The sequence below is a fragment of the Phyllopteryx taeniolatus genome, chromosome 5 (assembly GCF_024500385.1).
Source record: "Phyllopteryx taeniolatus isolate TA_2022b chromosome 5, UOR_Ptae_1.2, whole genome shotgun sequence".
Taxonomy (NCBI): domain Eukaryota; kingdom Metazoa; phylum Chordata; class Actinopteri; order Syngnathiformes; family Syngnathidae; genus Phyllopteryx; species Phyllopteryx taeniolatus.
The window spans coordinates 32,228,866-32,242,481 of NC_084506.1; the positions used below are offsets into that span (position 1 = coordinate 32,228,866).

General features: G+C 43.7%; 2 protein-coding genes across 6 annotated transcripts in view; one reads left to right on the plus strand and one right to left on the minus strand.

Annotated features, from left to right (window-relative positions):
• tigara (TP53 induced glycolysis regulatory phosphatase a) overlaps positions 1–13,616 on the minus strand; it is a 34,545-nt gene that overhangs the window by 19,659 nt on the left and 1,270 nt on the right. Inside the window, exons 2-7 of one of the 5 annotated variants that reach the window (XM_061775016.1) lie at positions 11,600–11,637; positions 11,382–11,503; positions 10,802–10,879; positions 10,602–10,712; positions 9,233–9,279; positions 6,931–7,158 (exon numbers count right to left, since the gene is read on the minus strand). In XM_061775016.1, coding sequence (XP_061631000.1) covers positions 7,137–7,158; positions 9,233–9,279; positions 10,602–10,712; positions 10,802–10,879; positions 11,382–11,503; positions 11,600–11,637 — 418 coding nt within the window. In that variant the 3' untranslated portion in view covers positions 6,931–7,136. Of the gene's footprint in view, positions 1–6,930; positions 8,050–9,232; positions 9,280–10,601; positions 10,713–10,801; positions 10,880–11,381; positions 11,504–11,599; positions 11,638–13,616 lie in introns of those variants that run through there. The other 4 variants (XM_061775017.1, XM_061775012.1, XM_061775015.1 and 1 more) reach the window with 4 other exon arrangements.
• On the plus strand, positions 2,863–6,872 carry LOC133478673 (uncharacterized). Its single transcript, XM_061775022.1, has 3 exons — positions 2,863–3,223; positions 3,364–3,467; positions 5,423–6,872. Exons 1-3 carry the CDS (start codon positions 3,031–3,033, stop codon positions 5,804–5,806), a joined length of 681 nt encoding a protein of 226 aa, XP_061631006.1. The 5' UTR covers positions 2,863–3,030; the 3' UTR covers positions 5,807–6,872.

The window sequence follows — 13,616 nt, forward strand, 5'->3', positions numbered from 1 at the left end:
AATGCCACTTTGTCGGGTGTCTCGAAGGACAAGAACGTCCGTTGCGTGATGCTGACTTCTGGTTTATTGTTGAAGTAACTGAGAGAAGGTATTTATATGGGGAGAGAAAAATCACACTTCTGCAATTCCCCATTATGCACATGGAATTCTCAATGGTCCCTTTTGAATATGCACCCGTGCCATTTTGCTGACCGTCAGCTGCTTCTCAAGATGTATGTTGGTTCGCAGGGATCCACTCGAGTGAGTGGATTCGTGCTCATCGTGTGTCCGTGTGCGCCGGCAGCCTTTGTTTCCCTCTCAGTTTCCTATTCCTGCACTGAGGGGAGAGTGCTTCCTCTTGAGTCCCCCTCCTCTTTTTGAACATATACCTCACCTTCTGCCTTAGTTCCGATTATTGAAATGATTGTCAATGAGTTTGAAACAACAGACTTCTTCAATCATTGTTTCTGAAAAAAAGAAAAGAAAAATATGATGGCGAGTAAGTTTAAAAAAAAAAAAAAAAAAAAAAAAAACGATATTACAAATGGGTTTCCTTTTATTTTTGTACGTATGTGCTGTGCACAGCAGTCAACTGTATTCCTGAAATGATAATAAAAGACATTTTGTAAAAGTTGTTGTGATGTCTTCAAGCTTCCATGTTTAAAATACTTTTGGGCCACCAGAAGACTAATTGAACTCACACTTTGCATAAACTGGGGAAACATGAGAAAAAGAAAATCCTAAAAAAATACAATTTACAACAACACGTGGTAAACTCAATGTGATTGGCTGGCGACTCGTCCAGCGTGTAACCCACCAACCCACCTCTCGCACAGAGTCAGTCGGGTTTATCTCTCGCTCACCTGCGACTCTAATGAATACAAGAGCGAGAGAAAATGGCAAACCTTTGGATCGCAATACTAATAATGCATTACACTTATAGAGCGCTTTTCGAGGCACTCAGAGATGCTTTACAATTTCATGCATGTAGCCGTGGCTGCCATTCTGTGCCTACGGCCCCCCGACCGCCGCCAAACCTCCAATCGTGGGCGATGCGGGTTAGCTGTCTTGCCCAAGGGCAGGACGACGACGACGACGTGCTCGGGCGGGGATACGGACCGCTGACCCTCCGGTTGCAGAGCGTACGCTTACCCACTGCCCCACGCGATGTAAGAACAATGTCACCAAATGTGTATCTATTTAAGCAAAGGTTTACTCACAAATGGACTTACTCCATTACTTACTGGCGTACGTAGATAGATGACCAAAGATACATTATTTGGAGTCAAGCTGTAATATTTTTGCACAATTAAGTGAAATTGGATCATTTCGGTACACCCGTTGACCTCTCACAGCACACTGATGTACAGGCGCAGTGGTTGGAAATCACGGAGTTGGAGCAGCCTTCCCCGACGACACCTCAAATAAGAGTAAAAAGCTTTTTTTTATTAATTATCAGACAGGCGTGCGATTTACTGGCAAATGGCTTTGGATTCATGTTTGTGATGATGTCTATCTTTTGAGGTTTTTTTTTTTTTTTTTTCCATTAATAAATTATATGTACTGATTGGCCGACAGTCCGTTCCTCCACGGCCTGCGTTTCTAAAAAGCGGTGCCATTGTTACCGCTTGGTAGAGGTGGGTAGTAACTCGTTACATTTACTCCAGATGGATCAATACTTTTACTCCGTTACAATGATCGACATGCCCTTCGCTACTTTTATTCATTCATTCTTGCCGCGCGCACGTCTATTTTTAGACTCCATCTTCGACTTCCGCATAGGGTCCCCGGTGCGCCAATCAAACGGGATCACTGTCATTTGACTCCAATTCACCAATCAAATGACACAAGGCCGTCACATGACCGTGCACGTAGCCCTCGCGAGCCAATCAAAATGATGGTGTCTGCTTTGCGATGCCGTTCTTAAATTGTGACCGCCCAAACTGGGAGACTTCAGCCCACTTCTAACTTGAGAAAACACCTCGCGGTAAGTTGCAGATGTTTCTATTGTTGCTTTGGCAGTGGATATGGCAAAAATGAGCCCTATCGTATGGTGTCGCACAATCACGAAGTCTGGTCAGCCAACAGCTTCTTCATGAAGTCATTTAAACGAATAAAGCAAATCATGTTTCTGTAGCGCCCAATGTATGTGGTGTTGCTTTTTGGGCAGGTAAGAATTGAAATGGTCGACTTATATTTTATTTTATTTGATGTTCATGCTCTGATTTAAAAAAAAAAATAAATAATAATAATTATAAAAAATCTGAAGTTACTCGAGTAGTTGTTTTCATCGAGTACTTTCTTACTCAAGTCAATATTTGGATGACTACTTGTTACTTTGACTTGCGTCATATTATTCTAAAGTCCAATATTTGCCACCTCTGCCGCTTGGCCTTGAAAAGGTGGAACGGAGAAGCGACCACGCGGGGGCAGAGTGAGGCTGGTTGGCGGTAGAACCGGTACAAATGGCAAAGGGCCACAAGTTTGGGTCCCCAGGAGGACGCCAATCAAATGTATTGGTTAAGACAAAGTGATCCACTATGATATCACAACCCACGAGAACATTTGACTTATTATACAAGCGTGTGGAAGAATACTGAGAAATTGGTCATTTATTACACTAATGTCCGCCCGGATGGGTTCACGCTACCAAGTGAACACTTCCTATTAATGAGTGGCAAACACAATGAAGACGGCTTGGATGATGTCGAATCTACAAGATTATCCAAAATTCCTTCTCCCCCTCTTTGCGGCGCACTCGCAGTTTAGTTTCACAAGTGGCTGCCAAGGCAACTAATGTCTTTTAGTTTGCAAAGAGGCAGCGGCATTCCTTGTTATGCTGCCATTGGAAGCGCGCAGGAATTCCACAAAGGCAACCCTAAACCACTGACAAACAAGAAGGCTTTGTGTCATTTGGGTAAATGAGTTAGCCGGTTCATCGACCCCGTGTTGAAATAGGCCCGCTGGACTTTCTCCTCCTCCAGAGAGAAGCCCGCACAGTCACTGACGGAAACTCGCTCGGCTCCAGCAAGGAGAGCGCGCTATTCCCAAATGACCATGCAGGCGGCTTTCTTCCCATTCCTCTTGATTGCCGCCCGTGTGTCTATATCGGTGGATTGTAAGTCGAGGTTCGAGGATCGGAGCGTGATCTTGAACTCGGGAACGCGTGCAGACGCATCAGCCGGCAGGACGCGTTACTACATGCGGCCAAGCGCTGGATCCATGAAGCAAAGTTTCTTTCTGGGTGAGTCTGCAAGCAAACTCCCCGTTTTGCTGACTTTGGATTTTAGGCTCGTACTAAGAAAGAAGTTCCGACAAATCTGGCCTGTTGACATGAGACTTGCTTTTATTTAGCTCACCTGATTCTGCTTTAATTCCTTGCAGTTGCTCTGCCATTAAGGAGACACAGGAGCAACTTTGTGTCCATACTTGACTTGAGAAGAAAGCGCTTCGTGTGCATGGACTCTCGGGGGGAGCTGTACAATTCTGTGAGTAACTTCACCTTTGTTTGCACTCAGAAGACAGCAAATACAGCGAACCCTTGTTTATCGCAGCAAGAACGTTACGTCATCTTTATCGTCAACTAAAGATGATAGAGATGATTCTGAAGCCAACCGCAACAAATCACTCTTTTGGAGGGGATCTTCAAAGGAGCAGTGGGGCTCCTTCACTAATAAATGCATAGAAATGTTCTTACTCTCCACCAGTTGAGTTTGCATGCAAAATCGGTCAGATTCGTACCGGCCAATCTTCTTCACACCACCGTGCGTATGTTCTTGGAGAATCCAAATTCATTCTAAATGCGACCTGCGATCTGCATAAACCCCTCCCTCCATTTCCCCCAAAGGACGTCCAGCCAACGTGTGGTCGAACGTCGCAAGAGTTGGCTCCAAAAATGGAATAACATTTGACCGTATTTTCAAAAAGTTGGTATCATCGGAAAGCTAGCTAAACACGTCAAGTGACAACGTATCATAATCATCGCATTTGCAGTATCGCCGAATAATCTAGCAAGCAGATTATCGTCGGGATTAGAAAGAATAGCTACCGAAGCCTTGGAAAAAGTCAAATGCGAGCGGTCCGACAAACTTCCATGCAGGGACTGCTTGCCAGCCAATCGCAGAGCACATAGAAACAAACAGCCATTCACACTCACCTTCACACCTGCAGGCAATTTAGTCTTCAATCAACATACCGTGCATGTTTTTGATAAACACACACACTCACCTGTCTTGACTCACATATGATTTGAAGTGATATCCCATTCTAAATCCATATGATGTTGGTCTACCCTTTGCGGCTGTAACAGCTTCAACTCTTGGGGGGGGGGGAAGCATTTCGAGTTCCTGTCATTGGAGCTCAGAGGCTAATATTTTGGAGCGTTCCAACTTGGGGCAACAGTTTGGAGATGGCCCCTTCCTGTTCCGACATAACAAATAACATATCAAGGTTCAGAGAGACAAGAATGAGAGAGTTTGATGTGGATGAACTTGACTGGCCTGCACAATCCTGACCTCAACCCTATAGAACACTTTTGGATGAATTAGAGCGGAGACTGTGAAACAGGCCTTCTCGTCTAACATCAGTGTGGAACCTCACAAATCCGCCTCTGGAAGAATGGTCAAAGGTTCCCATAAACACACTCCTAAACCTTGTGGAAAACCTTCGCAGAAGAAATGCAGAGGGCGGACCGATATATTAAACCGTCTGGATTAAGAATGGGATGTCACTTAAATTCAGATGGGAGTCAAGGCAGGTGAGCGAATGCTTTTGGCAATATACACAGTGTGTGTGTGTGTGTGTATATATATACTGTTTATTACGGTGTACAGTATACACACACACACACACACCATATAATACTATATACTAATACTAGTTTCCCTAAGTGGGACTAATAAAGGTTATGTTATCTATGGTAAACCTTTGTGAACCGATAGCTAGCTAAATTTAGTTGGTTCACAAAGCAATGGCTAATTTGAACGGAAATTCATTAATTAATCATTCATTCCAAATACTAATTATTATAGGTGCTTGAGGTCTACCACTCCAAGTTTCTGAAGGTTAAATGTCAATACGATGTTAAAAACCTCCTCCTCCAAAAAAAAAAAAAAAAGACAAAAGATGATTCATTCTGTGCCGCTTATTCCTCCCCAAAAGTTATCCAATGACCCTCAAACTCCTGCCACTTGGACAATCCTCTCTGCTCTGTACTGGAGCTTGTTTCTTAATTAGGCTCATCTCCTCCAGTAGACCTCCGTGCAGCGATATGTTGCGATACAACGTGGTATGAGGTGCACAACTCTAAAGTCGGACTTGCCTGTATTCGGCAAAAACGATCCCTTGAAAATCTGCGATATTAGCCGGGGTGCAAATGATGAAACACGATATAGCGGGGGGAAAACACTGTGGAGCAAATTGTTGTTGTTTTATGACCAAACAGAGGCAAAAGAACAGCAACCGCTGTCTCTTCAGCCGCATTGCTTCCATCGGTGCAAACCGGCGTGGAAGTCTGTTTCTTCTCTCCCACCCGGAGTCACGGGAGCTGGCCTCCGTCTTCCTAAAGCGCTTCCTGGCCCCCTTGGTGAGGAGACAGAGGAGAAGCGAGGAGGTGAACCCGTCCGACCCGTTAAGATCCGAATCGCTTCCCTCGCATTCCGTGAAGGAGCACAAAGATTCGGAGCACGGGCAGCCGGAACCGGACCAGGCGGGAGCCGTATCAAAAGAGACCATCTCCTCCTGCGACGACCCCTTAAAGGTCTTGCACACCAACGGGCCAGTGAGTCCTGTCAAGACCATTATAGAAGACCTAGCGGAACAAGACTGACTTCATGAACTTGGGCAAATATCTTTTCAAGTGAAAGAACAGACACTGGAACGTCGGTCCGTTCCCGGGAGGTGGTCAAAACTATTTTTCCTATCGAAAAAAATCTGGTCCAGGGTCAAACTGTCCCCACCATAAAACCTCAGCTATTTTTTCCCCCCAGTCAGATATTTAACATTCTTAAGACAGTAACTGCTGTTATTTGAAAAATGTTTTGAAAAAAAAGCCAACATTACACATTACAAATGAGAAGTTAAGCACTAAAATAAAAATAAAAAAACCCACCCAAAACAAAAAGAGCAAGTGGTTTTGATGTTGACACTGGAGCCACTTCAGTTGTATGGAACACCCTTCGTTGAGGCTGGTCCTTCTTTTGGAATAAGTGTTGCAGTCAATCCATTAATGATCCCGGAATGGAAGTTTTGTGAGGTACACAGAGAACTTTTTTTTTTTTTTTTTTTTTTTTTTTCAAAGCCTATTTTTCAGCCAAATTTGGGCCGCGTCCCAACTTATATGACCTCAAGGACGGTCAATTTACTTCCCAACCCACTGCCATTCATCCATTTGCAAACCGCTGATGAGTCCAATTGTCGTGGCAACAATGAAGCATTTCCTGATCCAAGAAATGCAATTTTCCCAAATCTAGCAGTCGAGTGACGACGGTGCGGTGACAAAATGGGAGGGATTGTTTCAAAAAACATTGGATGGCGCCATGTGGCAGGTTCGGTATAGCACTCAGCTGTCCCTGTAACCTCCTTTTGTCAGTTAAACTTTAAACCACAGGCAATGTGTGTTTTGCATATGGAAAATGCATCATCTTTATGAGCAATTTTGGCATTTTGTTTCAATGTGTGTTTTTTTTTTTTTTTTTTTAAATGCTTCATGTTTAATTCTTTAGAATCAGCTGGTGTGTTCGCAGCCATTCATGTCAGGTGCCGGACACCAAGTCATACAAATGATAAAGGTATTTATTTATTGAATTATGCAAGAGGACTTCTAATATTATCAAGTGTTTTTATTTATATTGTTTGTTATTTTCAAGTGGATGAATAAAGTAACTTTTCAAGGATTTATGTGTCTGTATTTCTCGGAGGACTGCCTTTAAAAAGCAATGGACGGACAGAAAATGGTTTCATAAGTTTAATATTATTTGGTGTGCACAAAAGTATTGAGATACACAATGCAGTAAGCGTTCGATACATCTCGAGACATGCAGTCGATTGCTCTTGATCAATAATAAAATCAAATGTGTGCACCAAGCAAGACTGGTTAGGCCATGTTTGGGAGAGTTGGATGGAAAAGAACTTGCCTGGACTTTAGAGCATGCTGGGATTTATTGACTCATCTGCGCCACACTGAAAAGAAAAACAAAAATGACTATGATTTGAAAACAAAGTAGGATTTTAGGAGATAATTCTCATCATTTAATTGGGGAAAAAAAACAACAAGATTTCAACTAAGTCAAGACATTACAAAATTAAGTAATTTATGAGGAAAAAGAAAAGTGAATGTATATTGTGAGAATAAAGGTGAAATATTACAAGAATGAAGTAAAGATGAAGGGAAAAAGTTGAAATGTTAGGGGAGTTAAATGTTGTCAAAAGTATCCCAACTAGTGTGACAAGTTAAGAATAGACGATCAACTGACGCATCTATAAAAAGATCCTGCAGAGTTTGCGTGAGAAGATGCGAGCGTTTCGTCAGGGACACTTTTTCAAGTTCGCATACGAAACAGCAGTGGTTAAGTTCGTTCTACCCTTTAAGGTTGCTCAACCTCAAAGGGTTTTTGTTGACATTCACTTGTTAAAATTCCCGACTTATTTTCTCCATAATTGTTTCTCTTTTCAGTGTGGCTTTAATAGTAAATAGTAGTTTTCCCGAGCTTTCCATCATGTTGCAACATGATCACCCTTGTTGACAAACAAGCATTGAATGTGAGACACTTTGAACGCCTCGTCCTCTTGCGTCAAGGTGAGCACAAAGCGACTCACGCCCGCATTGGGACTCAAAGAGAACATGCGTGCTCTGCTGCAGCCCTCGGGAACGGGGCAGTGTAAATCGTCCACGAGGAAGCGCATGGTCACGCACAGGTAGGCCCCGTGGGAGACCACCAGGGCGTGGACGGCAAGGTCGTCCGCCTCTTCGCCGGCCACGTAAGGTGCCGAAGAGCGCTCGTTGTCGCCTCTGTGTTCGCACCAGACTTGTCGGAGCATTTTGAGCCAAAACTCTTTGACGCGCTGCTTCACCTGAACACAGTCAACATCTGGTGTTATTGAACACGTGTCTAAAACTCAGATCCGGCGCTCCACGTCAGTTTAGGTAGTCCACCAAAGCTTGCCGCAATTTTGGACTTCAGAACTAGTTAATAATAACCAAAAATGCAGTTATGTAATATAATGGGGCGATTATTGGGGTTCCCGCACAGCACTTATTAAGTAACTGCACGCCTTGTCGGTAAACAAACACAGTGGAGCTCAGCTTCTGGCTCACGGATGGCAAGCGATGTTTTACTTTGAAGAAACCTGCAGGGTACGACTGCAAACGCAAATTCCAGCGACGTTTAAACAGCCCCTTTGAAGGATTCTTCAGTTGCAGCCAAGGAAATAACAAATGCCATAATTAGCGCTTTCGGAGCATAATTCCGATTGGTCAAACTCTTACTGTTGCACTCGTCTGCAACCTTCAATTGCACTTTCTGAAAAAGTAAAGATTTACACTGTTGATGTTTCATTTTAAATGTCACTTAATCTATCCCTGTCACACAATTCATATGTTTATTTTGGTCCCTTTACTGCATCCAATGGGAACTTAAAAACCAAGGTAGATAGCAAAATGAACCTGTAGCGACTCTACATTATAACCGGTCACCTAAGGGCAACCGTAACTAGGATGTGGCCAGTGCCGAAAACATGTTTGACATGGCCGTTTCAGAAGCACATCCCCCAAACTGCAGCTTGCGAGCGCATTGGGATCCTGATGCAACAACCCGCAACTACGGAGCAGGCAGGCGCTGATTATGAGCCTCAAATCTATCTTTGGCCACCATCCTCATCATCATCATCATGTGCTGATACACAGTCTCGAACACAAATAGAAGCAAGTGGTGACTTTTTAATCAGAGGCGCTGTGACAGTGAAGAGGATATACTTTGATCACAAGATGTTATTCAAGCATGTGGATGCAAAGATGCCTGCACATTCTCTCTTTACAGAGGTCAGTACCAGGCACACTTGCGCAACCACTCGCTGTTTGTCCTGATATGTGCTGCCCTCTAGTGGCGCCCTTTGTGTCCAGCTGTAATTTCATCTGCCAAAGCTTTTGGCAGGGACTCCGGTTTCGTGTTTTGCTAGCTTTGCTGCATCAGTTTTCATGTTTGTGATTGCCATCACTTCGAGATTGGTGTCATGAGAAAGTCCAATTATAACTTACAGCAGGACTATTATTGTTCCACTGGAAAGTAGACTCTTAGTGCTAACCTGAAAAAAAAAAAGTAACTTGCTGTTAAAAATCTGTAAAATATGCCTGCGATAAAATAATTTGTTTTTTACCATTCAAATTGATCATTAAAGATTATTTTAATCCTGAGATATAAAATGCCAAAAGTAACGGAAAGAACCATAACTCTTAGAACACTGATTGATGAAAGATTGATATTTTAACTCTCATAAAGCTTCATTTAATCTTACGTTTTAATTCATTGCCATGAAATCCATAAAATAACCTGATTCTGATATAGGATGCAGGAGGATAAAGTTAAAATCCCCCTCAAAATTGGGATGTTGTGTCAAATGTAGACTTACTGGTAAATACAGTATATATTATACAGTAACTTGCAAATGTATTTATTCCTATAATCACTTTGAATCCATCAAAAGGGTAATTATCAATTGATTAATACTAATTATACTCTCACTTGGAAGGTAATGTATGTTTAATCACATATTTGAGAAAGGAGCCGCAAGAGTAGAGTTAGGTGTCAAGAAACGAGAACCCATTGGGCCAGGACTAACATTCCGGTTCTCCCAGAATCGTTCAAATAAAAAAAAAAATGAAAAATTCGGTTCCCAGTTTCGATGGCTGACCCTGAAGAAGAAAGTGGTAAAAACCCAACGAAGAAGGACGTGCTTGTGCCAAATGGCGGCGGCGGCGAACAAAAGAGCTTCTTAACTTTGTTAATATAAATGACCAGTCGCCACAGTGCAACACTTGGAATAAGATTATATTGTGCAAAGGAGGCTTTCACGATGTGTCGAAGTCTGACGCTGCGACCTCAGCCGACACCGCGCGGAAATGTCTATGCCAACATTGAGGCAGCTAACAAGTTCGTTAGTTGCACTTTTGCACGGATGCTTTTTAGCGTTTATTTGAGTCTTCCAACCAACGTAAGAACTGATGACGGACACAAAACCACAATAGAAATTACTTTACCGTACTGGAAAGAAAGTAGAAACTGAGACATTACTTATTGAATCTTAAGTCGATTGGGTTAGTTCCACCCACACTGCCTTTTAGTTCATAGATTTGATATTGATTATAAAGAACCCAGAGTCAAAAGTTCATTTTAGTTGAAATTGATGCTGCGGGCTGCTCAGAAAATGACTGTTCATAATTTGGACACCCTTTATTTCAACCATGCAAACTATTTGGGATCCAGCCTCCTAAAAGAATCGGAGTCGGGAATCGTTTGGAACCGGAACCGAAATGAGGAACGGGAATCGGGACCGGAATCGCTCAAATTCAAAGGATGCCCAACCTACGCAAGAGCGAGCAAAAAAAACCCAAAATAAAACAATTTGACCTGCTCTTGAGTCTCTCCTTGAGGTGGAGTGAAGATTGCGAGGGACTGACCAGCTGCTTTGGCCATATCTTTTATGTCTTGCACTCGCTTGCCCTCTGCTATCCCAAAGCTCTAACAAAACAAAAAGCAAAAAGCAAGTGGTTTACTTGATTATTCAAAAATCGGAATAACGTGTATTAGACAACATTCGTTTCACTGACTTTCTCTTTAAGCAGAGGGTCACACGCCAGCTGTAGACCAGCACAGCTACTGTTATGTTTCACAATGGTCTCAGCAGTCTGTAAAGGAACAACAGCAATTAGCGTTTATATTGGTCAGGGTCACGGGAAGCTGTCAATCGCAGGGCACAGAAAGAGAGTGGGAATTGAACCCACGCAGGCAAATGAACCTTCCACCATCAGTGACTCCGACAGCAATCAACTTTTTGAAAAGGTTGTTCCATTAATGTGAAGAATGATTTTCTTGGAGTGATACAGGGTGCTCCCGAGGGTGAATCATTTCTATTTCGTTGGAATGAAATGATGTTACATGTGAAATCATTGCCAAGTCAAATTTGCATTGAAACCAGGAGCGCTGGCAGTGTTAACGTGCCTTTGACGACGGTGACACTCTGGAACGGATTCGTTCTATTTCCATTATTTTCCTCTAAGAAAAATAGATTGAACCCAGCAACCCAGATCAGACTGTGTTCGACGCTTGACGTTTCCACTGACTCATTTCTCCTTTTGTGAGCAGACCGATATTTCTCTCCCTCTCGTTGTGAATATAAAACATTCAAACCTGTCGCGCTCGTAGCATGTCACTGACAAATAGGTTGGAGAACTTGACATCCGTCAGGTAGCGACCTGCAGCCTCGGCCTGCTGCAATCCCACCTCAGACAATGGACAGTCTATGGCCTGCCCTGGATTCAAGACACAAGGAACAAAATAAAGTGGCGTCCAAAAACACATGGAACATCATTCACATTTTATTGAGATATTTTTGAATAATGCCCTACCTTGTAGCAGGCCCTCTTTATTGAACTGGGTTTCTCCACTGTAAGAAATATTCCTATTATGATATTATATAGATACAAATCATTTCATCTAACATATAACACGGGGAAGTTAAAGAGCGCCTTTCAAATGCCATATTGGCACGATTTCAACTGCAACTAAAACGGACGGTATTGACATACAAGAAGACATTTCAAGCTTACGAACGGCCAGCAATGAACTAATATAGCACAAAAAGTAAGTTCATAATATCTGTGTTTGATATATTATTGATTTGTTGTAACAATGCTGATTGGCAATAAATCTTCAATCCTCATACCATGGTGACGCATTTGTGGAAGGAGCAGCAGATCTCTGGGTTGCAAACATTGGCCAAATCTCTGCCAGTAGCAAACAGCTGATTTTCCTCTTGCCAGTGACTCTTGTTTGTTGTTTGGTGCATTGGATGATTGATGTTTGAAGAAACAAGACATTGGCAATTTAACAATCAGGAGCCTTATTAGAAGCGTGTGGAAGACCCAAACACAGCCACAACAGCGCGGCACCTCCTGCTCATGTTGGTCACCGGCCTGGTCACACACCGCTGAGGGATGGTATCCCTTTCTTCAACCAGCTTTTGTCATAAGTCAGCCAACGTGGTTGTGTTGCAAAAAAAGCATGTCCAACCTGATCCAATATTCTCAAATTCTTAGGGTAGTCTCAGATAAACCCTACTCGTCGGGGGCCAGCGTTGTCATCTTGGGGGATAGAGTTCTGCTCCGGAATGTGCACTTGCAGGATTAGCCTACTTCTGGTACCAACTAGATGCACATCTCGAGATCGCTCCGTATCAACATTGCCTCTAATAACGACAAGCCTCGTTTTTCCAGTAAGGGAGATGTACACCACACGCCACACCGACACGCTTCCTCGACCAGAAGATGTTAGACTATCAGTGCAGCAATCAGCATAGCGTGCTACAGGTTTTCGCCTAACTTTGACCGTACGATCAGGGGTGAGTCTTGGTCGAGTTCTTTAGGTGGGCTGTGCCCATGACCTAATTTTGGGAAGTACCCTTCCGAAAATTTGATCTAAGTTTTTAGACCTTGAAAAGGACCATTTAGTGGACGAAACAAAACAGGGCTAACCTCGCCGCTGCCGTAGGAGGAACCTTGGCATATTGCAGCTGAACATAAATAACATTTCTCCACGTGTTCAGGTGCATGTGTTGCCGACACTAGTAGAAGCTCAAAACAAGAGTCAATGCTACTTGGCATCGGGAGACAAGATTTGGCAAATTTTGCATGGGCACAACCCGCACACTCCTGCCAATGGATTTACAGCTTCCTGATGGGCAGGACACAGCGGGTGAGGCTGGGGGACACCACCTTATTCTCATGCACCACCAGCACCGGGGTGCCCTAGGGATGTGTCCTCTCTCCACTGCTCTTCTCGCTCTAAATCAACGACTGCACCTCAACGCACACGGCTGTCAAACGCTTGAAGTTTGCAGACGACACCACAGTCATTGGCGGCATCAAAGACGGTGACGAGTCTGCATATCGACAGGAAGTGGCGCGGCTGGAGCTGCGCTGCGGTGCGGTCGACAAGACCTAGAGCTGAACACGCTCAAGACTGTAGAGATGATCGTGGACTTCAGGAGGCATCCCTCGCCACAGGTGCCCCTCAAGCTGTCCAACTGCCATGTGTCAACCGTCAAGACCTTCAAGTTTCTGGGAATTACAATCTCTCAGGACCTGAAGTGGGAGACCAACATCAACTCCATCCTCAAAAAGCACCAGCAGAGGATGTACTTCCTGCAGCTTTTAAGGAAGCAGGGCCTGTCACAGGAGCTGCTGAGGCAGTTCTACACAGCAGTCGTCGTATCAGTGCTGTGTTCATCCATTACAGTCTGGTTTGGTGCTGCCACAAAAACGGACAAACTCCGACTGCATCGGACAATCAGTACTGTCGGAAAAATCGTCGGTACCCCCGACCCACCCTTAAGGACTTGCGCGCTGCCAGAACTAAGACAAGAGC

Bases quoted from the DNA above. Each gene is read 5' to 3' on its own strand.
- LOC133478673 (XM_061775022.1), top strand. From the start codon at position 3,031: ATGACCATGCAGGCGGCTTTCTTCCCATTCCTCTTGATTGCCGCCCGT. The intron at 3,224-3,363 runs GTGAGTCTGCAA...AATTCCTTGCAG, and splicing joins GAAGCAAAGTTTCTTTCTGG to TTGCTCTGCCATTAAGGAGA. The intron at 3,468-5,422 runs GTGAGTAACTTC...ATGACCAAACAG, and splicing joins GGGGGGAGCTGTACAATTCT to AGGCAAAAGAACAGCAACCG.